This window comes from Poecilia reticulata, linkage group LG9, assembly GCF_000633615.1.
Source record: "Poecilia reticulata strain Guanapo linkage group LG9, Guppy_female_1.0+MT, whole genome shotgun sequence".
Lineage (NCBI taxonomy): Eukaryota > Metazoa > Chordata > Actinopteri > Cyprinodontiformes > Poeciliidae > Poecilia > Poecilia reticulata.
In genome coordinates, this window is record NC_024339.1 from 31,415,734 (window position 1) to 31,438,467 (window position 22,734).

The 22,734-nt window shown below is 39.1% G+C and overlaps 1 protein-coding gene across 1 annotated transcript; it reads right to left on the reverse strand.

Moving 5' to 3' along the window:
• Positions 1-12,952: 12,952 nt before the first annotated feature.
• On the reverse strand, positions 12,953-22,580 carry ckap2l (cytoskeleton associated protein 2-like). Its single transcript, XM_008419316.1, has 9 exons — positions 22,403-22,580; positions 21,064-21,130; positions 20,927-20,981; positions 18,994-20,186; positions 18,700-18,895; positions 17,703-17,861; positions 16,440-16,500; positions 15,364-15,517; positions 12,953-13,537 (listed from the first exon to the last, which is right to left on the reverse strand). Exons 1-9 carry the CDS (start codon positions 22,440-22,442, stop codon positions 13,240-13,242), a joined length of 2,223 nt encoding a protein of 740 aa, XP_008417538.1. The 5' UTR covers positions 22,443-22,580; the 3' UTR covers positions 12,953-13,239.
• Between the last annotated feature and the right edge of the window lie 154 nt (positions 22,581-22,734).

Below are 22,734 nucleotides of genomic sequence, written 5' to 3' on the forward strand. Positions count from 1 at the left end.
AACTGGACCAATCCTGGAATGCAGTTACAGGATATGGGGAAGAGAATAGAGCCTTTGGTCTGAGAAAACCTCTGGATCATACGGCTGGGAAGAAAACCAAAACAAATAATGACTTTTGTTCTCATACAGGCTTTTAGCTCATTTATGACTTTGATTGCAGGACTTTTTCTTAAAAAAAAGTGCTTCACATGTTTCTTGCGGATTTCCACTAGTGTGAATGTGATATACCTTAATTGGGATTTAAAAGCTGGTATAGTCCATTAAGAATAACAACACAGACACTGTATTATTCATAAACTCCACTGCTCCTGTAATGATTTCCCCTTTAAAACGCACTCCTCCAGGTCTCTGCAGAACATGATGCCAAGCTACTGAGATAATCCATTCAGGAATTTCATTAGTGTGGGAAAACATGCAGCACAGTGTGTGTGTCCAGAGGGATGGACCAGGAAAACTCTGGTCTGCATTACATCAACAAACCAAAGTTTGCATAGAACATGAGTCACATATTTGTGGTAAACCGGCTTTGCACCTCGACTAAAACGTGTGGCTTGTGGTTTCCGATCCTTCGGGACACAACGGCTTTCTAACAAGCAGACAGACAATAAAGTCATTTTAAAATCCAATTTTATGACAAAATGAGCTTATACATTAACAAGATGCATTGTCAGTAGACAAGATACAAAGGAGAGATAATAAATGGTCACAGAGCACCAATATGCAGGCAGTGTTCTGAAAAAACATAGTAAATGATACACAGATAAATAATACTAAAGCATTGCATTAAGTTGAAGTAGTGTTTTTGTTTTCTTCGTTAATTTTGTGACATGCCTCAAGTTTCTCATTAGCTAACGGTGAGTTAGTCGCTGAACGCCGAGAGTAAAACACAGAGAAGTCCAACCAGTTTGGAGGAGTGCGTCTGCACCAAAGCCAATCTGGCAGAAGATGAAGCAACAGCTCTTGGTGATGGTTACCTGCTGGACAAACAACACAAAGGATGGACACAAGTAAGAAGTGGTCATTTAAGAGAGTGGAAAGGTACGTGTTTGGATGAGGTTACACACTGGGAAAAGGCAGAATTTCACTTACTGTGCATGCAAATAAAGATATGTGATCTTGGTGACTCGTGTAATTTATGCCTGTAAATAAAAAACAAGATGTAAGAAAACATTAAAAGGATGGAACGAAACAAAGAACGTGCTGGGAACAAATCTTAAAACAGTAGCTCAATAAATTCATAAATCTCCTTAAGTCTGAGAACAGCTCATGTGATGCCAAAACTTGACTCACGTATCTGACAGATTAATAGTTTGACTAAGCTTTATAGCGTTCAATAAACCTTGATCCTGGCTTTATTCAGATTTCTGCAGAAGGAACCTTTAAATCACAGGTTCCCCATCAGACAACCTGAAGCTTCTGTCACAGTAAGAGGTTAGTGCAGAAATAACACCTTAGGATTGCTAATCAGGGTTCGGACCGTTCAAACTTCAGAATGCTCTGATCACTGACGGTTCAGGAAGATCAGCTTGTCTCTTTAATGAGTTATTTATTTCCATTGTTTTTGACACGAAGCTACATAAAACAGCTAAAAAATATATAAAAGGTGATGTTTTCTTTAAGTTGACAGTAGCTGAGCTAACAGTGACTCGTAGCTACTTCACTCTCACTTTTTCCTGCTTGTGCAGTCAGCTGGAATGAAATGCTGCGCTGAAAAACAATTACACTGCTATTCACGGTGCTTTGGCCTTAAGAGAGATTATATAAAGAGCAGGACATTAAATTGTTGTATTCATTTAAATCGCCCATATGATATTCCAAATCATTAAATGATTGATCACTGCGTATTTTGATAAATAGATCAAGAATAGATTCTTCAAAAATGATTATTTCTATTTCAGTCAAAATTTTATGAAGCATTACTTTGTCAAAGTAAAGTTCTGCCTCTTGATTTGTGAAATGGTATTTAGAATACACACCAAATGTCAACTAGCCGAAACTGATCCTAATTTAGAGATAATTGGCTCTAAAGACAAACCTATTCAATACAATCTCTACATCATTTGATTGGTTGTAGTTGTATATATTTTTATATTTCTTTTTTTTTTACTTTCAGTAGTTTAATAATTATTTTATCTTTTTCTCAGTCGTTTAGTTGACTGTTAGCAATGTTGTTGTTAAAGTGTTGAACTGTACGGTTTAATTATTTTGTTAATAATCTCTGTATATTGGAGAGAATCTGCATTTATTCATACATATCTGTTACCTTACTGTTTAAATAACACCGGTGATGGACTTATGCCTTCGTCTTACTACAAGTTAACATCAGCTGATCATGTTATATGTGAACTCTCACCAACAGATCTATTTGGGTTACATGAACAAGGTTGGGAGTTGTTCCCCACAGCTGCCAGACTCTCTCAGCCATTTGTTCTGAATCCTTTATCCTTGGTATGAAACTCATGTGTTGTCTCTGCCTGGCAGAGCTTTGCATCCAGACATGATTCGTGATTGATTGTCCAATGAGCTCTCTGAGTTGTGCACAATTCATAAATAAACCTGATTGAGTGATTTTACCTGAACAGTGCTTAGTAATGATTTTTTTCCACAGCAATCTATTCGTGTAAAACCTAAACCTTATCAGGCAGGTATTTATAAACAAGACACCAACCATATTTGGCTATTTTCTTGATAATAAAGTGGTGCCCTGACTGAGAAATTACTAGTTTTATTACAAATTGCCCTAAGTCCAAGCCATAACATCTTATCCTCGCAGGACAAGCAATGATAAGCTCACCCTGCAGGTTCTTTGCCAAACGACTGATTTTGACTGAGTGAAAACTAACCCTCTCATCATCTTTGATGTACAAACACTGCCGAGGTTCAGTGGTGAGGCTCAAAGGGCTTCCGTCCGTTTGAATGGTGACATACTGTGGCGTTTCAACCACTGATTTTAGACTGTAGACTTCTCCTGACTGCATGTTGACTCTTTCAAACCAGTGGCTTTCCAATGTCGGTGGCTTTTCTGGAACAGGAACTTTCTCCAACTGTAACACACAATGCATGACATATACAGTAAAGACGCAATTTTTATCTTTATACTGTACAGATGATCAAAACAAGCAAATCCTGTGGCAGCCATTAAAAGTAATTGGTTCAGAGATCAGAGATTAGTTCAGACGGCGGCACACTGGTGCAGCTGGTAGCACTGTTGCCTTGCAGTAAGGAGGACCTGGGTTCGATTCCCTGCACGGGGTCTTTCTGCATGTTCTTCCTGTGCATGGTGGGTTCTCTCTGGGTACTCTGGTTTCCTGTCCCCAGGAGGCCCGTTGGTCCCCAGGTGGTCCATTGGTCTCTAGGTGGCCCGTTGGTCCCCAGGAGGCCCGTTGGTCCCCAGGTGGCCCGTTGGCCCCCCGTTTATTCCCCTGTTGGTCCCCAGGTGGTCTGTTGGTCCCCAGGTGGTCTGTTGGTGACCAGGTGGTCCGTTGGTCCCCAGGTGGTCTGTTGGTCCCTAGGTGGCCCATTGGTCCCCAGGTAGCCCGTTGGCCCCCAGGTGGCCTGTTGGTCCCCAGGTGGTCCGTTGGTCCCCAGGTGGCCCATTGATCCCCAGGTGGCCCATTGGCCCCCAGGTGGTCCGTTGGTCCCCCTTTGGTCCTCAGGTGGCCCATTGGTCCCCCGTTGGTCCACAGGTGGTCCCGTTGGGTGCATCCATTGGGTTCTGCAACCAGATGACCTGTCGCTGACAGTTCAGCTTCATGTGAAATGTGGGGGAGCCTTACAGCTTCGGTACTCAAACAATGTAAGAAAACCAACAGTCTGCTACACAACACTGCATCTCTCAGCAAATACCAGAGAGCAGGTTTGAGTCCAGAGTTAAATAAAACAAGGAGTCCAATCCTGGTATCTGATTCTGAACTGACATCAAAGGTCATGGAAGCAACAGCGGAAGTGGAGGAGTTCTCTCTATCATCAGCTACCACAGGAAATGAATTGGCCGTATACAGAAAGTGATTCACAGAGGATTGACATTTCAACAGGGGTGTGTACACTTTTAGGAGCTGCTGGAAATCTGATTGACTCAAAGAATTACTCAGTGATCAATATGAGCAACACTGTGTCTGCTGCTGTTGTGTGAAAATAATTTTTTTTAAAGAGTGTGTTTACCTTTATGTTTGCTCCTTCCACCTTTGGGGAATAATATTCATTCCCATATTTGAACTGAAAAGCCATTTGCATTGTATCGTCCTTTTTACGCGTCTGAATAAACACAGAAGTATCTGAAAACATAAGCAAAAGAAATGGCCGTCAGCTCTTCCAACTGGCCTGTTTTCAACCTTTTACTAGTAGCTGTAACTTCAGGGCTCTGTGGTCTTTCCTTGTTTGGTGATTTCTCATTTCAACCTTGATCAGAGTTTCTCAGTTGCTGCCTTCAGGGACCACTGTCCTGCATGCTTCAGGTCTTTCCCTGAAGCACCTGAAGCATGCAGGTTCATGCTTCAGGTGAACCTGCATGCTTCACCTGAAGCATGCAGGTGAAGCATGTCAGCTGACACAGGTCAGGTGTGTTTGACTTGTGTTTATTCAAGTCAAACACACCTGACTTGAATAAATGGTTGATTAAACAGCCTTGTGCAGCTGTTTAATCTGCAGCTGCAGAAGAGGTCCTGTAGCTACTTAAATCAGCTGTTTTAGAGACATCTAATATCTGCAGGCAGGGATCACTGAGCGAGATGACAAAGCTTTGAGAAACCCATTTGTGTGGCTCTCCTTTCAGATCCTTGGTATGAACTCTGCATCATTAGCTTATTACTGCTGATTAAATGTTTTTTATTGAAACATTCATTTAATTTGTAAACAATGTTTTCACAGAGTGTGTCTGTGCTATGAAACAGGTATTTGATGAGTGTAATTCTTACTGTGGTCCTGACTATCAACAGCACACAGCTTGACTTCCTTCCGCTTGTTCCGACGGACTTGAACGTATTTCCCCCCTCCAGTCTTCAGAATGGCCTTCTTCATGCTTGTGTCTTTTCTAGCATGAGGGAAACAAATGTCATTTCAAAATATCACCATCAAATATGTCCCAGGAATTTAATTTTACATTCAAAATAAACTCTTAAGTCTGTTCAAAATAATTTTAATTCTTCAGTTAATTTAATTGCTGTAGCTTTCACAATTCTGAGGCAAAACCAATTTTTAGAGCAGCAAAACATTCTGCTGCTTTAACCACCTGGGGACCAACAAACAAACCATCATTGTAATGTGTTTTCAGACATTTGTTACTATGTTATCATCATAGTAAACTATCATTTGTTACTATGATGGTAACAAATGTCTGAAAACACATTACAATGATGGTTTGTTTTGTTGTTGCTGTTTTAAGTGTGAGCACTTTTTGGAGCCAACATAAACAAATGCAGCACCTTTCTAAAATAAAAATAAAAAAAAATAAAAAAAATATATATATATATATATAGAAATATAATTTCTGAATAAAACTCAGTGTGTGTGTATCCTGAGATTTCTCAAATCTTAAGGAAAACAAAGGCGATGCTTATCTGTGTGCTGCAGAATTAGTGTCTGTCTGGTTTATAATCGCCTTATATTAATAGCAAAGTCTCCCAACATTTCTCTACACATCAGTATTCATCTTGTAATAAATGCATCAAGAAGTAAAACCTAAATGAATGCACACACAAGTGAAAAACGTCTCTCACCTTCACAGAGCGCAGAATCCGAGCTTTAGTTGAAAATGCTGCGTCAAATTTGCGCCGTGGAGATTTAAGGTTTTCTCTTTCCCTCGGAGGAATTTCATGGAGACACGCCTGCGCTCCACGACAAAATCATTCTGCAGCAGACACTCATGCATCGGTTCTTTCTGCTTCACCGTATTTTATTACCACATATTAATAATCAATCAGGCAGAAAATGAGTAACTCAAAGAGGAAGCACGCTATTCCGCCCAGAAAGTGCTTATAAACGCGATATTGTGTTGGCAGAAAGGAAACACTAAAAGTGACTGTGGAATTTAGATTTCTAATGCTGAAAACAAACTGACCAAGACAAAGTAAACCACACCATCCCAGGTCAAGCATGTGGTAACTATTATTATTTTGACTGATTGTAGAGACGTATTTCAGCTGTTTTGTTTTTAATCGCAGCTTTCCATCACGTATCAATGGTTTATGCTGTCTTTAACAGCCCCCTCTAGTGGCCGTCAGAGTTTATTTCCAGCCGGAAGCTGAATTTTCAGACGATGCAAGTGATGCTCTCCCTGTGCATTCTTTCACTCTCTCTGGATTTATGTTGATCCAACAACTTTCTTCCAGAAAAAAACAATCAGATAATCAGTTTAAACTTTCATGTACATAAAAGTTCACAAGACTTCCTCTTCCAGCCACCTGGTGGAAAGCCTCGACTTCTCAAAACATTTTTTTCCGATGGTAAATAACTGAATCCCTCTCTGACCTGTCCCAAAAACATTTCTAGAGAAGTACTTGTTTGTCTAAATGTGATTTTCTTCCTTTGATCCGTAGCCCGCCTGTTGCGGCCTTTTTTCTGATTCAAAAAAATAAAAGGTTAGAAATGTGAACTTATTTATGCTCTTACCTATAAAGAGCACATAGCAAGGCTCTTGGGGTCATGTGTATAATATGTATTCATGACCCAAACCTTTCATGTTGGTACTGTAAGATGGGTACCTTTGATAACGACACAAAAAAAATCTTAAGATGGCCGAAATCAAAGTTTTCTCTACTTCATAAGTGATTTGCCATTAACTGCAAACTATAATGAAAAGATATATTAAATTACCATCAAAATGTTCCAACTCTTTAAATAAAAAAAACCATACAAATTGGCAGGCATTATTTTGCAAATATTAGTTTTATTATAAGATATGTTTATATTTACATCTTAAATCACTCATGTAAAGACAAAAGTTATTATTCTGCATATAAATTAGTGTTTTATTTACATGTACATCTTGAAGTCCCTTTCATTGCAAAAAGCTTCGATTTTCTGCATCCAAGACATAAGAAACATTTTCATGCACCTGTAAATGTCAGAAATTTGTGAACCTTAGTATGTTTATATATTTATTTACATTTCAAACTACACCTCTCTGTAAAACAGTTTACAATAAATAAAACCACTAATCTGCATCACAAGTATACAAAGCTGCCCAAAGACAGACCAAACCCATTTCATATTACAGAACCGACCCTGACAGAATAAAGACTCGATGAACGTCATCCCACACTGTGGTTGAGGTCCGGTTGGTTTCAGAGGAAGAATCTACATGAAGCCGGAAACTCTTCAGGAAAATGGTGGAAGGCTTAGCTGGTACACACCTGCAGAGCAAAACACACAACCAAAGGTAAGAGCCAAGAAACTGCAAACTGACTGCTCATCTGTTCTCCACATAAACCACTAAACTGTTTATTAATGAAAAATAAATAAATAAATATTCCTGAACTACAATTCTCAATTTAGACCTTTTCATACCTGTTCGAATATCACAGGGTTGCCTCCTACAATGAGCTTGAACGTTTTCTCAGAGTTGAGTTGAACACCAATTTGTCCTGCAGTTGTGCTCAGCTGATGGCTTTCACCGGCTTCGATGTCTACCATCTCCAACCAGTCATGCGAACCCGCACCATTAATCTGTCGTGGCGAGTCCTCCAACTGTGAGAACAGAAAGACACATTTCAAAACTGAGCTTCAAACATTTTTTAAATCCATCGTCTCTTGGCCCAGGAAAATTATGTCCCTGAAGACGTTTACGTCTGCGATCTGTTTTCTGTTCTGACGGCTTCCTGCTGTGAATAAGATGATCAGATGAGTCAAACCAGCCTAAATAAACCAAAACTTAACGGGATGTCAGATCATTTGTCAGATGTTACACTGAACTCGTGGACGGGTAGGTTAATTATTTCATGGAACGACTGCAGTTCAGAGGTGCTGGAAATTCAATCATCAGAGGACAGAGCAATTCTTACATGAAGCAGCAATTTATCTACAGGTGAGTAAACAGCTTGACCAAATGTGCTTTTGGCACCGTTTTAATTTATTAGTAAAACGTAATAAAAAAAACAACAAAAATTAAAGGTTCAGTTCAATATTAATGTTGTCTGAAGGGACTTTAAATAAGATTTATTTGTTATGTGGTCTGGTAATTCTACTCATTAATAAGAATAAGTTCTGCTGTTGGAAAAGGTTTTCAAACAACCGCTCACACTGGCTCTGATAAAGGACGCCATGATATTTTCATTTTTAATATTAATAGACAGAAAAGTCAACCAATTATTTTGTAATTATTGTGATTTTACATTAGTGGATGCTTACCGTCAGGGTTTCTCCTTCTATCTTTGGCGAATAACATTTTGAGTCATACGTGAAGTGGAAAGCCACTTGTTTCTTAGTCACGTCTCCAGTCCGTTGTTCACGGGTGAAACATTCCACGCTGTCTAAAAACAAAACAAAAAAGTCAGATGTCAGTGTTGATTCCTCCATCCAGTGCATTTTCCAACAATCAGACTGATTTTGAACAAGTTGCCCTGGCTTTGCAGGGGCATTGCCCAGATCGATAGCTTGTTTTGCATTTTCAGGCACCTTTGATGTCAGAGCTAATAATTACATTTGTAGAAACATTAATAAAATCCTTCTGTAGATGTCACAGGTCTATATGCAGCTCTAACTGTCCAGCTTTACTAAAACTTATTATTTTGAGGGATTTTCCTACCTGGATTTCCTTGCTCTTCAACCAAAAACAGCTCAACCTTCTTTGATTTCTTTGACTTTCGGGCTTTAACATACTTTCCGTTCACTATAAGGTGAACCATCGTAGAGTTTTCACAGTTGCGCTAAAATGTGAAAAATAGATACAATAAGTAATGTTCACTAAGCACAAGGTCGGTCAGTCTGGGGCAGAATTACTAACAGATCGAATTTGCATTTTAAAACCTACTTGTGAGTTGAACATTATTAAACAATACATGGTAGAAGTAAAAAAAAAACTGAACAGAAAGTACACTGGAAAATGCAAATATATTTAGTCAGATCATTTCTATGCATCTTACAAGGAGTCAGACTTCATTACAGTTGAAACCAGAAGTTTACATACACCAGATAAAGACGTGTACTTTAGTCATCTCACTGCATGAAGTTAAATCAGACCAAACATCTTTTGTTTTCGCTCAGTTAGAATCACTACATCTTTAATGTTTTAGTCAGTGTATACTAAAATACTATATTTATGTATTGATGGTGGCTCTTCTTCAGGTTTTCTAACAGGAGCTTGTTTGTTAAGATATTATGTCATTAGCTACCTCAAGTAATTAGAAAACTCTTTCCAATTACAAATCGAAATTTTAGATTTGTCCTAATTTATTTTTCCTTTTCTTTTGACTAAATCATTTGGAGTCCCATTAGTGGGTAACATTATTACCAAATTTTAGTTGTTTATGTTTTAGGAATTGTTTTGCAATTTCAGAGTAAGTATCTGGTTTTTTTTCCCCTCAAAACAATCCCTAGCAGTTTTAGGACTGAGAAGACAAATAAAAAGAACCTGTTGGGAATCTGGCAGTAGCAGAAAATATAAAACATTTTTTATGCACAAGCTACGAAAAACTACTTTTCTGATCCTAATCTCCTGCAAAATTGCTCCACACCACCACATGGGAGACTGTCATAATAAAAACTATACATCAAAAGTAAATCTGAGATGCTGTGATACTCACCATCCCTTCAGATATTATGTGAAGCAGAGAAGTGGCTGCCTTTTGGAGAAGGTGATCTGTGTGTGTTGCAATCAAGAAGTGAAGGTTGTTTGTCACAGTGGAGGTATTTAAGTGTTTTGGCTCTTGGTTCGGTTCCAGCACAGGGACGAACCAACGACGTCAAAATTCACAGCATGTTGTTGGACCGGATGTTGTTTTAGGGCGTTTCTCGCACAAATTACTACAACTTTAAAAGTTTTTCTAAATAAATTTAAAAGATCAACTCTGAAAAACTGGTAAAAGAAAAGTGAAGCAGATTTTTATTTCTGAATATCCAAACCGTGAACAAATTCAAGTTTTCATAAGTATGTAAAAATCCAGTTGTCTAAAGTACAAAGTTTATTCAGAGTGTATATTTATTTTCTTAAGTCGAAGACTTTCAATTGTGACTGCAAAGTGAACAGCAGGACGTTCATTTATTTATTCAGACAGCTCTGGAAAAAATTAACAACCACTTAAAATGATCAGTTTCTCTGATTTTACTCTTTATAAGTATATGATTGAGAAAAATGAACATTGTTCTTTTATTCTATGCACTACCGACAACATGTCTCTGATATTCCAAGCAAACATTTTATATTTGCAGAAAATGATGAAAAAGATGCAGGTTTTTTTGTTACATCTGAAGAGATGTAACAAAATATAGACCTAAAAAAAATCCCCTCTATTGTAAATTGTTTTGTAATTTTTTTCCTCATAAAATGAAACATTTTGAAAATTCTTATCACAACAGAGATTATTATAAGCCAAAAAAGGTGATGCACACAATTACCCTTTGAGATAAACAATCAAGGTAATGATCTTGTTTTGGATCAACTCCTGCTCTACCGCCGTTTGAGCAGAAACGTTGATTGGAAGGAGCAGGGTAACTGGTTCATCAGGTCCTGGATTAAAGAGGAAGAAAGCTCCTGAAGTTAGATTCAACAAATACGTTTTTTTTCCTGTCAATCTAAATTTTAGATTTATCCTCATTATTTTCAAAGAGATGTAACAATTCTTTTGATTTTTTTGTTTTAAATAAACCTGAGAAATGCCAAATAAAACAGATTAAGACTGTGGTTCTTCCTTCTCCAATGATGCAATCCGGAAGTGAACCTACATTTCATGCAAATGTGCTCATGACATCAAATGATAAAACGGTAACAGTCAAATCAGGCTGATGAATCACTACTGCATACAGTTCATACCTTAACTCAGGCGTGTTCAAACGATTTTGTAATGGTCTGGTTTCACTTCACACTAATTAGCGCAGATGTTGGCTCCAGTTTGACAATCCAACGGACACCGAAACCCGTCGGTTCTGTTGTCCCATTAAAGAATATTGCTAAAAAAGGACAACTTAAAGGGTTAACGTTGAGCTTAGTCTACTATTAATTACAAAGGATTTATAGTCGATAGACTGAATGATTTTATTTATTTTGCAACATTTGTCGCCTTTAAGCTGCTGCACTGTCAAACCAACCCAACCTGTTCCCCTCCTCGCCTGTGGGGGCGCTGAACCAAGAACCACTGAAGGAAACGACAGAAAAACCTTGCTGCCACTAGCATTTCTGCTACATTTCTGCCACTAGCACTAGACACATGTGTTTCAGTTATATTTACCCAGAATGCCCTGCTTGTAGTTCACTTTCAGATTCATCTCGTCCCATGAACTCAACATTGTCTCATCTTGTTTTATGTATTGCAACACAATACATAAAACATTATTACACCTAATAATGTCAAATAGTATAAGAAAAAAAAAATGTATCCTCCATCTTGGTGTCATCATGGCTGACCCAAATAAACTGATATTTTATTTATCCTACAGAAGGTCATAATGAAAACAATTATGTAGCATATGTAGCATTTAATTTTTATTTCTTTAAACACATACAAACATTTGGATTTAGTTAATGCAGTAAAAATGTACACAAATATCCAACCATGAAATTTAAAAGAAAACCCCAAACAAAGAATATGTTCACAAAGTCAAACTAAAGCACGTTACAGTGATCCCTCGTTTTTCTTGGGGGTTGCGGAAATAACCCGCGATAAGTGAAATCCGCGAAGTAGTTACCTTTATTTTTTTACAACTATTACACAGCATAATTAAATACTCCACATTGAAACCAAAGAACAAAACCTGTTTTCAGGTCAGCGGATGTGCGTGTGCATCAATCAAGACATCAATGTCATCCGGAGTCATGTCATTAAAGCGTCTCCTCCAAGCTGCTTTGTAAGATTCACAGCTGGATCTACGGCAGAGCCTCCGGCCACAGTTTTTTTTCAGCAGGCATTCAAAGTTTCCATCTCCTGAATGGCCAATCTGTATTACATACATTTGAGCCAATCAGGACGCAGAACACAATGCACTGTGAAATAAACAGCAAAAAAAAACCCGCGAAGCAGCGAGACCGCGAAAGGTGAACCGCGTTATAGCGAGGGATCACTGTTGTTCTGCAAAACTTTAACCAGAAGGTGGACCAGAGCGGCAGCGTTTCTCTCTTCTTCACTGCGTTCCGTTCTTCGGAGCCGTTCTGCTTTCACAGCTGCGACATACCGCTCATTCTGCTGCGAAGGTTGACGAACTTCTGGCGCCGCTCGTGGTTCTGCTGCTCCACACCGAGCAGCTCCGGCCGCAGACAACATGTCCGCCGGTCCATGTTGCTGCCAGGAGTCTGCAGCGGCGTAAATCAATCAACCAATGCAGTCTACCGTCAATCAGCTAACAAGTGGCAAGATGTTTTACTTAGAAATAAAAAATAAAATAAATATCAGTCGATAAATAATAATTGATTCGTTTTCTTGTTTTAAATATTTGAACTATTACCAAATGATGATGTGACCTTTCTTATTTTCCCATTTCACTCAACGCCCTTCTGTTTATTTTGAAGCAGTTCTGAGTCACATGGCAAAACATGCAGGCCTGCACAAATTACTCAGCCTGTTGTTGCTAGGAAACCAAAGAGCGAGAAGTCATGACACCAACCTTGCTCAGCCTGGAGGTTCTGGACCGGAGTTCAGTGACATTATTGAGCATTTTATCGGACATAATGACTATTGATACTGATGATGTGTTTAGTCATGATAATTATTGTTATTGGATGGTTATTCATCCTGTGAGAGTTTGATTCCTCTCTAACCACAGGTCCTTTTTTGGATGTAAAACAAATTCTAGTAAAAAGACAGTGATTAAAAAAAAAGAAATAAGGATTTTATTTTTACACTTTTACATCTTTTTTTTATTTTTTGCAGAACGAAAAAAGGATTCATGACCTAATATCAAAGTTTCCCTTCTGTACAGATAGATTTAATAAATGATTACTGGTTCAAGTGCAAAGTTCTGAGTTTAAAAATCACAAAAATAATTTTTTATCTGCGAATATGAACATGTGGGCCGTAACAGAGCGCGACTACAGACAGCCTTTGTCTGTCTGTTATTTTAAAAATGATAAAGGTGTGACGAAGTAAGTTGATGAATTTAAAAACTGTCGTTAAGGACGAGTTTGACGGAAACTTTGTCTTCAAGTGCCTCGTTCTGTCTGTAAATGTACATGGGTGTGTTGCTACCAGAGCAGCTCGGTTCTTCTTCACTGGTTTCTCCGCCCTCCTCTGAGATCAGATCACTGTACGAATTCACACAGACGTCATGGTCCTGGAGCGACGGCGGGTATCGGAAACACGATCTCTCGATTCGCACGGACCGTCGAACCGGGGTGAAGAATCGGACCTCCTGCCCTTTGACCCTGACTGCTTCCTTCTGCTGACTTGCTGGACCCCTAAGGGAGGAAATACAATCAATAACTGAAATAATTTATGACATTTTACTGATTAAATACATATTTATTACAACAAAAAACAGTCTGCCTTCCTTTCTCTGCTCGGCCAACTTTCTACACGTATGGTTTCCTCCTCATACTTTGGTTTGATTGGTTTCAGTCGAGACGGTTCCAGCACAGTGACAGTAGCGTGTCCAAGATGAATTTTTGAAAATGTGTCTTTCAGTGCAAATTAGACAGTTTAATCACCATGGTTCTGGCTCAATCTGAATTTAAACTTTGGGTTAAACTGTCTTTGAAGTAAAAAGAAAGGGGTAACACTTTATTTGAAGGGGTGAATAAGACTGATAAGAAATCATTACTGATATAAATTTGTTATAAAAGTATTACTGACTGCACTTTAAAAATTAGGTAACTATGTTATTAAAGGTAAAGTTTAAACAGTAATGATTTATTGGTTAATGTCAATTTGTCGTAACAAAGACATTTTGAATAATGTCAACTTTGTATTAAAAGTGTCATAATTTACTGAGTGACGCTTTATGACAACAGTCATAAATATTCATGAAGGCTTATTCATGTTCATGACAGGTGTTATGACATGTTTATAACAGTGTCATGTCAGTCTTATTCACCCCCTTCAAATAAAGTTACCAAACAAGGAGTGAAACGTGTCAGTTCAACATAAACCAATCAAAGACTACTGCATCTGTCTGGGGAAAAAAAGGAATTTCCATGCTGATTTTCTTTCCATGACTAAAAGTAAATCTAAAGCCCAACATTTAGCAGAAGCCAGTGCACACAGGCTCCACAGTGAAGGACTGTCATGGAGGCCACCTGTGAGACCACAGACTGAGTGTGGGGTGGAGATCCAGGACCTGACTATCAATCTGTGGCAGAATGCCAGTGGCTGAACTGGCTCTACAGCACACCGCAGTTCTGAAGCGCATGTAGGGGAAGTAAACAGCTTCATCTGCTTGGGAGTCCCTCTTCAAAGCAGAGTCTGACATCTTACGTCATGTTGACCTTCAGTTTGAAGCTGCAGCCAGTGCTGACGCTTGGTTTTGCAGACCACCAGCTTTGCATTCGAAATGGATGCAATATGTATTCGGTTCGAATGCGTATTGCCAGAACCAGCGTGGCGTGCTTGAAGCAGACGGCAGCAGCTGCTAGTCAGACGGCTGGCTGTCCGGCAGCAGAAACAGTTGTGCAGTGGAAGACGCATGTCAGAGTGCAAAACTGTCTCTGACAGACCGAACACGTCCAAATATAAAACTACATGACAGAAACCCCGTGTGGTAAAATCTAGAAATATGTAACGTTTGTATTCAATTTAGTTGCAAATAAATTAATTTAGTAAATCTGCTGGTTACTTTACCCAGCTGTATCTATATCTATAGAGGCGGATGAACAACAGATTGAACCCAAATGTAAGGCTGCATTCCCACCAGCTGTCTTTAATACAACTCCAGTCTGTTTGCATAAAAACCGTCAATGTGTTATCAAACTCTGATGCACATTATAAAAGTGAACCAGTTTGAAATCATATGTGAACGCCAAGCGAACCAGAGACGGCTCCAAAAGGAGGAGGCGGACCAGGGCTGTTGTAAAATAAGTCTAAGTCTAAACGATTATGTAGATATACATTTCCAAGCATCATCTGAATATAAATGTTTGTATTTAATGAATAACCAAAATATTTTGAATTGAAAAAATGTGCTTATTGTGTTAAATATTTCTATTTTAAGAAAAAAATAATTCATTATCCACAAATAAGCAAAGAACCACTGATTATGATTAAACGTCATAAGTAAATGTGAACACACCCGGGAGTCGCAGTGATCTTGTACTTGACCACGGATGAGCCTCCTCTCTCTCCTGTGATGAGAACTCTGACAGGTCTAGGAGTCATCAGTGGGTCGTTGCCACAGTCTGGAGACGCTTCCGTGGTCGGAGAGCCATCGTCCCGTTTTTCATTTTCTTGAGGAAGAAAAAAGGAGAAAACATTGAGGTGAAAGCAACTCCATCCATCCATCCATCCATTTTCTGCCGCTTATCCGGGGTCGGGTCGCGGGGGCAGCAGCTTCAGAAGGGAGGCCCAGACTTCCCTCTCCAGCCGCTTCTTCCAGCTCCTCCAGGAATCCCAAGGCGTTCCCAGGCCATAGAGAGACATCGTCCCTCCAGGTGTCCTGGGTCTCCCCCTCCTCCCGGTGGGACATGAACACCTCACCAGGGAGGCGTCCAGGAGGCATCCTGACCAGATGCCYGAGCCTCAACTGGCTYCTCTCGACRTGGAGGAGCAGCGGCTCTACTCTGAGTCCCTCCCGGATGACCGAGCTTCTCTCTCTAAGGGAGAGCCCAGCCAACCTGCGGAGGAAACCCATTTCGGCCGCTTGTATCTGTGATCTCGTTCTTTCGGTCATGACCCAAAGCTCATGACCATAGATGAGGGTGGGAACGTAGATAGACCAGTAAATCGAGAGCTTCGCTTTTTGGCTCAGCTCTCTTTTCACCACRACGGACCGGTACAGCGCCCGCTTCACGGCAGATGAGAATAAAGTCAACATTTCAAAAATAAAGTCTCAATATTACAACTTTTTATATTATGACTTTATTCTCATATTTTTACAACTTTATTCTCATTATATTAGAAGTTTAGTCTTATTATTCTGACTTTAATCTCATAATTTTATGACTTTATTCTTTAAATTTCAAAGCGTAACTTCTTAGCGTTCCCTCAGCGTGATTAACATAAATGATATAATTTTGAAATGTAGAAGATTTTTTCGGTTATTTTCTCGTGTGTGCTGCTGTGAACTGTCGGGATGTGAAGTCTTTTCACACATTATTCTTTTTATATATGCAACCAGCCCAGCTTTTGTATCCATGGAAACGCCATTACCTTGGATTTCGTCTTTCTTCTTCAGAATGTCAAAAACCACAGTCCGCAGTTCATCCACTGGCTGAGGAAACAAAGAAACAAAAAACACAAACAAGTGTTATGTCAAACTTTGTTTTGTTTCAATCAAGCCATCAATTTTAGCTTTAAAGCACCCTTCATGTTGGAGGCAGCTCACTGGAAACACATAATAACGGGTATTTCTGAACTGGGTTTGACCCGTCCAGGGTCACAGTCTGCAGGTGTGAATACCAGAGTTGTGAAGTAACTAAAACTGGTGGGATTCTCCCTTTCTCACCTCTTTGTAAGAGGGCTGGTGGATATTAAAGGTGATGTACTTTAATCTTTTCTTCACTTCCCTGGACGAGCCAGGGGAGTCATTGCTATATTCTTTGCTTAATTTCTTAATAAAATAATAATCAAAATGCATTTAGCTTCATTCTTGATTGACTCAGTGTTTCAGCTCAGGTAAGACTTAGTTATTTCCTTAACACAAGCGATTAGTGTTTCACCAGATCGATGGTGAGCCATTAAAAACTGCTTTGTAACAATTGTGAATTTGAACATATTAATGTGTTTCATATTAAATGCTGTCAAACTCCAGTCCTGGAGGCCTGCTGCCCTGCAACCTTTAGATGTGCCTCTGCTGCACCACCTGAATAGAATAACTAGGTCTTTAGCAGGACTGTGGAGAAGAAGGGATTGTAACCCCTTCTCACAATCCCTTCTGTAAGAAGGATTGTGAGATTGTTCTTACAGAAGGGATTGTTGGTGGATTGTTAATCTATAATCTACCAACAATGGAGGGTCTTTTTAGGGTGCATAGATTGATCTGCCCCCAATTTATTTAATCATGGGCGATTTCATGTCGGTACTTGCACATGAAACGGCTCTTATTCACTGATCCTTTCTACCGCCACAAGCATCTGAGGGCTGCGTTTAACAATAGTCAGCTTACTGTTGCTAATTATGTAACTTTTTTGCTATAATTACTACAGAAGCAAATAGGTATAAACCAAATTAATCGGGCATCTAAATATCAGTGACTGACCAGAAGATGGATGGTTTATCCAGGAAACAGAGGATAATGGTCGGAAACATTGCAGTAATTGAATGTAACTATGGATAAAACAGCTAAGCACAAAATAAACTGATGCCACTGACGATGGAAAACATCTAGTCGATCAGATGATAATGTGCTCCAGTCACAATTACCTATTCAAACATTACTGCTTTGTTCCAGTGAGAGTGAAATATGCTGCTCACCTCCAACACAACTCGAACAGCCTCTTCAAACATGGGCAGAACGTCCAGGTTCCCCTCTTGCTCCATCAGCCGGGCTCGACAGATCCAGTACTTGGCGAACTTCTGAGTCACCGCCGGCAGCCGTGAGAGGACGTCCTCCACCCGGTCAGCCGGGCAGCCCTGACCACATGGACCAGACATTGAAGCTAAACTGTAGATCAGGTTTTTCTTCCATATTTCTTCTGTTAAATTAATTTGAACAAACCAATTCCAGGCCTCTACACATGTTAAAAAGTGATATTCATTACTTTGCTTCCTTTAAATGATGTCTTTCCTCGCTAGATTATTCTTATTATTGGTGTTTATCACATGACTTATGGTGAAATTACAGCTTCTCATGGGAAAAACAACAAGAGCTGCAGTGAAGGTTTGTTTTAGTTATTGATTATTCTGATGGTTAATTGAATCATCGGATTAAAAATTTCTTATGCAATATTAAAAATGCATTAGCAAATGCAAATACATAATTCAATTTAATTACCTAAAATGTGTATTCCTTTAGAGAACATTTGATCATTTGTAGCAAGATGCATTTACAGTTAAAAAATATATATTTAGACATCAACATGTGAAAATCTGAGCCCTTTCTATTGGACTTATTGATATGTTGCTTTATTAATGATTGGATAACAAAAGGTGCTGAATTTCAAATTAACAGAATTTGAACCAGATTTAACTGCCAGTTGAGGAACTCTGGGTAGAATTTATTCACAGGGTTTTTTAATCTTAACTTCAAAATGTAAATATTTTTTGTACAGTTTTGCTTTAATTACAGCTCTGAATATGTTGTTCTTTCAGCAAATGGCCTTTGAGTCTAAACCCTCCAGTTAATGATTAATAGATTGCTGAAAAAGTAAATTATTTCAATAAATGACTCACGATAAATCACTTCAGCCTTAGAATCCACCTAAAATTTTACAAAAATGAACAAAAAGATGCCCACCAGTTCCCCGTTTACCTCGGCGAGCAACTTGATGCAGTCGTCCAGGGAGCGGTCCACGGCACAGACCACAGAGTGGGCTTCGTCCTCCAGCTCCATGGAAGCCCAGAAGGGCTGAGGAACGGACACGGTGCGCGGGGCCGGCGCTTTCACTGGCATCGGAGGACGTTTGTAGGAAATCCCCTTCGATTCTCGCCATTCTTGGAGTTTCCTCCTGACAACCAAATGTAAAACAATTGCTAGCTAAATATTTAACTCTGTATTTTAACTTTTTTTTTCAAACAAATAGAAGGAGTGCTACATTTGGCTTACATCCTCTCCTCCTGCGCAGCAGTCAGTTTCTTTACTTCAGTCTGGGGAGCAGTTTTAACCGTGACCTTTGGCGTCTTGGTGGCTGCGGCCCGGCCCAGCAGGCTGATGGACCTGGAAGGCTGCGGTGCGGTTCTGTACCCCCGCGCAGCAGCTGTACATTTTGTAGGCGCATGCACTGACGGAATATTTCTAGATGTTTTCTGTATGATTTGTGTGTCTCTGTTCGTTTTCGTTTCCCTTCCATCTTTAGACCAAACTCTCTCATCTGTCTTGACGGCTGTCGAGCTGCGTTTGATTGATGGCCTTGAGGATGTTGGGGCATCAGCTTTTACAGACTGAGTGTTTTTCTTTACTTGAGCTTTAGATGTGTGAGCAGGCTGCCCTGCTGTTTTAACGGTTAACACGCTCTGCTCTGGTTTGACAGTTTTGCATTTGGAAGGCCCAGCTGAGCGAAGTCCAGTCCATAACTGGCTCCTTCCAGTTGGTTGTGTTTGTGTAACAGGAAGCGGTTTAGGTTTAGCTTTGTTCTGAGCTCCGGCTTTACTCCCAGCTCTTGAATTTGTAGGATTCACCAGAGCTGGCCTCTGGGAAGCAGAGGCCGATGACATTCTGCTGGATTGCCCTTTGCCCTTTGGATTCTTAGCAACAGCGGAGGAAGTGAACGTCTGACGCTTTGAGCCAGGTGGATGTGATGCGTTTGATTTTGGATTCCTTGGCTGGATCACTGCAGGTACAAGCCCTGTCTTAGTCTTAACGAGCGGGCCAGTACTAATCCTACTGCTCACCATTTCCAGTGGGCATAACGTGGCCCGACTTGAGGTTATGCTTGATTTAGGTTCTGACTTTGCTGCATCTGTACAACGTCCATTTAACTGCACCTTGCTCAGGTTTCGACTCCCTGTGTTAGGCTGATTTTTCTGAGTTGCAGCTGGGGTGAAACTGGATTTGGACGACAGTACGGTGTAAGTTTTCCTGAGCAGGGGATTTTGATAAACTTTTGTCTGTGCTGACACGCTGCTGGATGATGAGCAAATGGCAGTTTGTTTTCCATTTGTCACATTTACTTTGTCAGAGACACCCAGTCCTCTTCTTTTGGGAGGATCCTGACTGCGCTGAGGCACCAAAGATTTATCTTTTGAATTGTGCCACCTGACCCTGTCGGGTGGAGCTTTGTTTTCCTTTCCCATAGCAACCTGTGAAAAATAAATAACTTGATTACTTATTTTTCAGCACGTACACCATCCAGTTGATCTCTGCAATGGCTTTGTTGGTGATGACACATTAATCAACCATAAAAACAAGTAACAGTAATAGTGAATGTACACATTACACATTTCTAATGAAGTTCCATGAATGATCAGGGATTCCTGAAACACTGGAAACAGCACTTTATTCAGTTTTACTAAGCTGAACAACACATTTAAAGTAATAAAAGTCTTTGTTATTGAGCTCATGCGTCTTATTTATTCAATAAATTATCAGCAAAAAGGGTTTTTAAATTGAAAATGTTTATTTTGTTTGCAATATAAATGTATTTAATTAACTATCACAACAATTAACAGAAACATTTTAATTGAGTAAAAAAAGGCAATACAATAATTAACATTCACTAATTTTACCTGTTTTTGTGAATGTTACAAGTCTGTTTGTTATCTATATTTGATAGTTTTTATTGTGGTTCGGGTGGCATGATCAACATACTTGCCAACAATTATTGCATTCCCAACACTCTTTTGCAATATGAATATTGCACACTGATAATGAAATGATTATATGTTGGTGTCATATTATTGTGCAGTCCTAGTTTAAATTAAAACCTCAGAATGCTTGAGTTTATTGACACTCCATTCTGAGTAAAAGTAAATTAAAATTTTTTTCCTGTTTGCTAATACCTTTGAGTTAATTGTAGCACTTATGCAAGAACACACCTTACCTTCAGAGAGGTTTTGGCAGACGTTTGATTGCGAGAATCCCAGGGGAGGGATTGCCTGAAGAGAAAAACAACAATTAAAGGGCCTCTGGCATTACAACTCACTGCAACATTTTTGGCATTCCTACTTTTACGCTTACGGGACGATTGGAGGTTTCAGCTTTCCTTTTGCTGCCAAGTATTCCATCAGCTTCCGTTTCCGCAACTCTGTGACGCAAAGGCAAAAGTCTGGTTATTCTAAAACAATGCAGCTCCAAACTTTACTTTGAAAATGGATGTTTACTGATAGCCTTAAAATAATTTGGGCTTAAACTCTCATCACTTAACGAGCTTATGTTTGTCTCAGCTCCTCCTACCTGAATAACTATAAACTGTGTTAAAGGTTGGGTCTCTGCATGGAGCATTACTTCCACAAATCTCTGGGTCACTTGAGGGAATGAATGCTCCTCAAGTGAGAAAAATGTTCTCAAAATTTGGCACATTCCTCAAAGTTTTCAGACTACGAAGAGATTTCATTAATTTATTTATTCGACAATTATGACATTTATCTGAAGCAATCTTTTTAGACTTTAATTGCTAGAGATGCTGTGGGTAAAATAAGTTTTAAAACCCATCATCAGTTATATTTCTAATGTGAACTTTGCAATATAATTCATAACAAATATTGGTAACAGCTGAAGCAATCCATACATACAAAAAAATTAAAGCAACTTGGTCCACAAATGACAAACTTGATGAAGTTATGGGTCAGAAAATTAAGAACCGAATATGTGAAGAAAAACATCATCAAAAAGTTGCTGAAAGTAAGAAAAGCAGCTTGAACCTAAGAGAGGAAATACGTTTTTCTGACATTATAAGAAGATATTATACAGACAACATAACATATTGTACAAACATGATAATATTGCATAGACTGATAAACATGATCAATAAATCATCCATAAAAAATAGTAGGTGGGTTCTGATGTGGAACAAACCCTACAGTGTAGTTGTCTTTGTTATTCGTTTCCACAAACAGATTAGGGTCACAAAAACATTTAGAAATATTTTATGAATATTTATGATGCATAAAATAATCCAGGTCAAATTTTATGATTCATAATGTTGCCGTTTTCAAAACGGGACCAACTTCAATTGTTTTTAAAGTGGACTTAATAAAAAAAAAAAACAGTGAAATAGTCCTTTACTCAAATGCTCACATAGAAGCTAACAGTGAATTAGCAATTCACTGTAGACTTTAATCGTTACTGGTTAGTTCGTTTAGCATTGTGCTAACTTGTTTATTTCAGTATTAGTATGGAACAAAGTCACATCTAAAAAGAACCATCGTTTCAGACTTCGAGTGAATCCAAACACAAAGAAGAAAACAATAAGGTAACGTGTCAGTTATTTCAGCTAACGTTCACTAGCTATCTACTAGCCAAAACAAGCCGAAACAGATGCGTAAATTAGCCGTTTTTACAAATTAAACCTGCCAACCTTTTCTGGAAAGCAACGGTGCCGACTCACTCTCTTCCATATTTACTAACGTTAACTTCCTTATTTCCACTTTGCTAAAAACTTTTAAGAGTTTAGTTTGAGAAGCGCAGAATAATCAGACGTTAAACTGTGTCCATAACAACTGAGCTCGCGCATCCGCATTTGAAACTACCGCGAGTGTTCTCCTCCTCTTCACTGATTGGACAGTTTGAACGTTTGAATAAAAGAAAAATAGTGCCAAGGACAATACGCCTGCGCATAAATATTGTGCTGATTGGGGGAAAGATGTAAACAAACCACGAAATGAGGACAGACGTTTATGGGATTTTGCA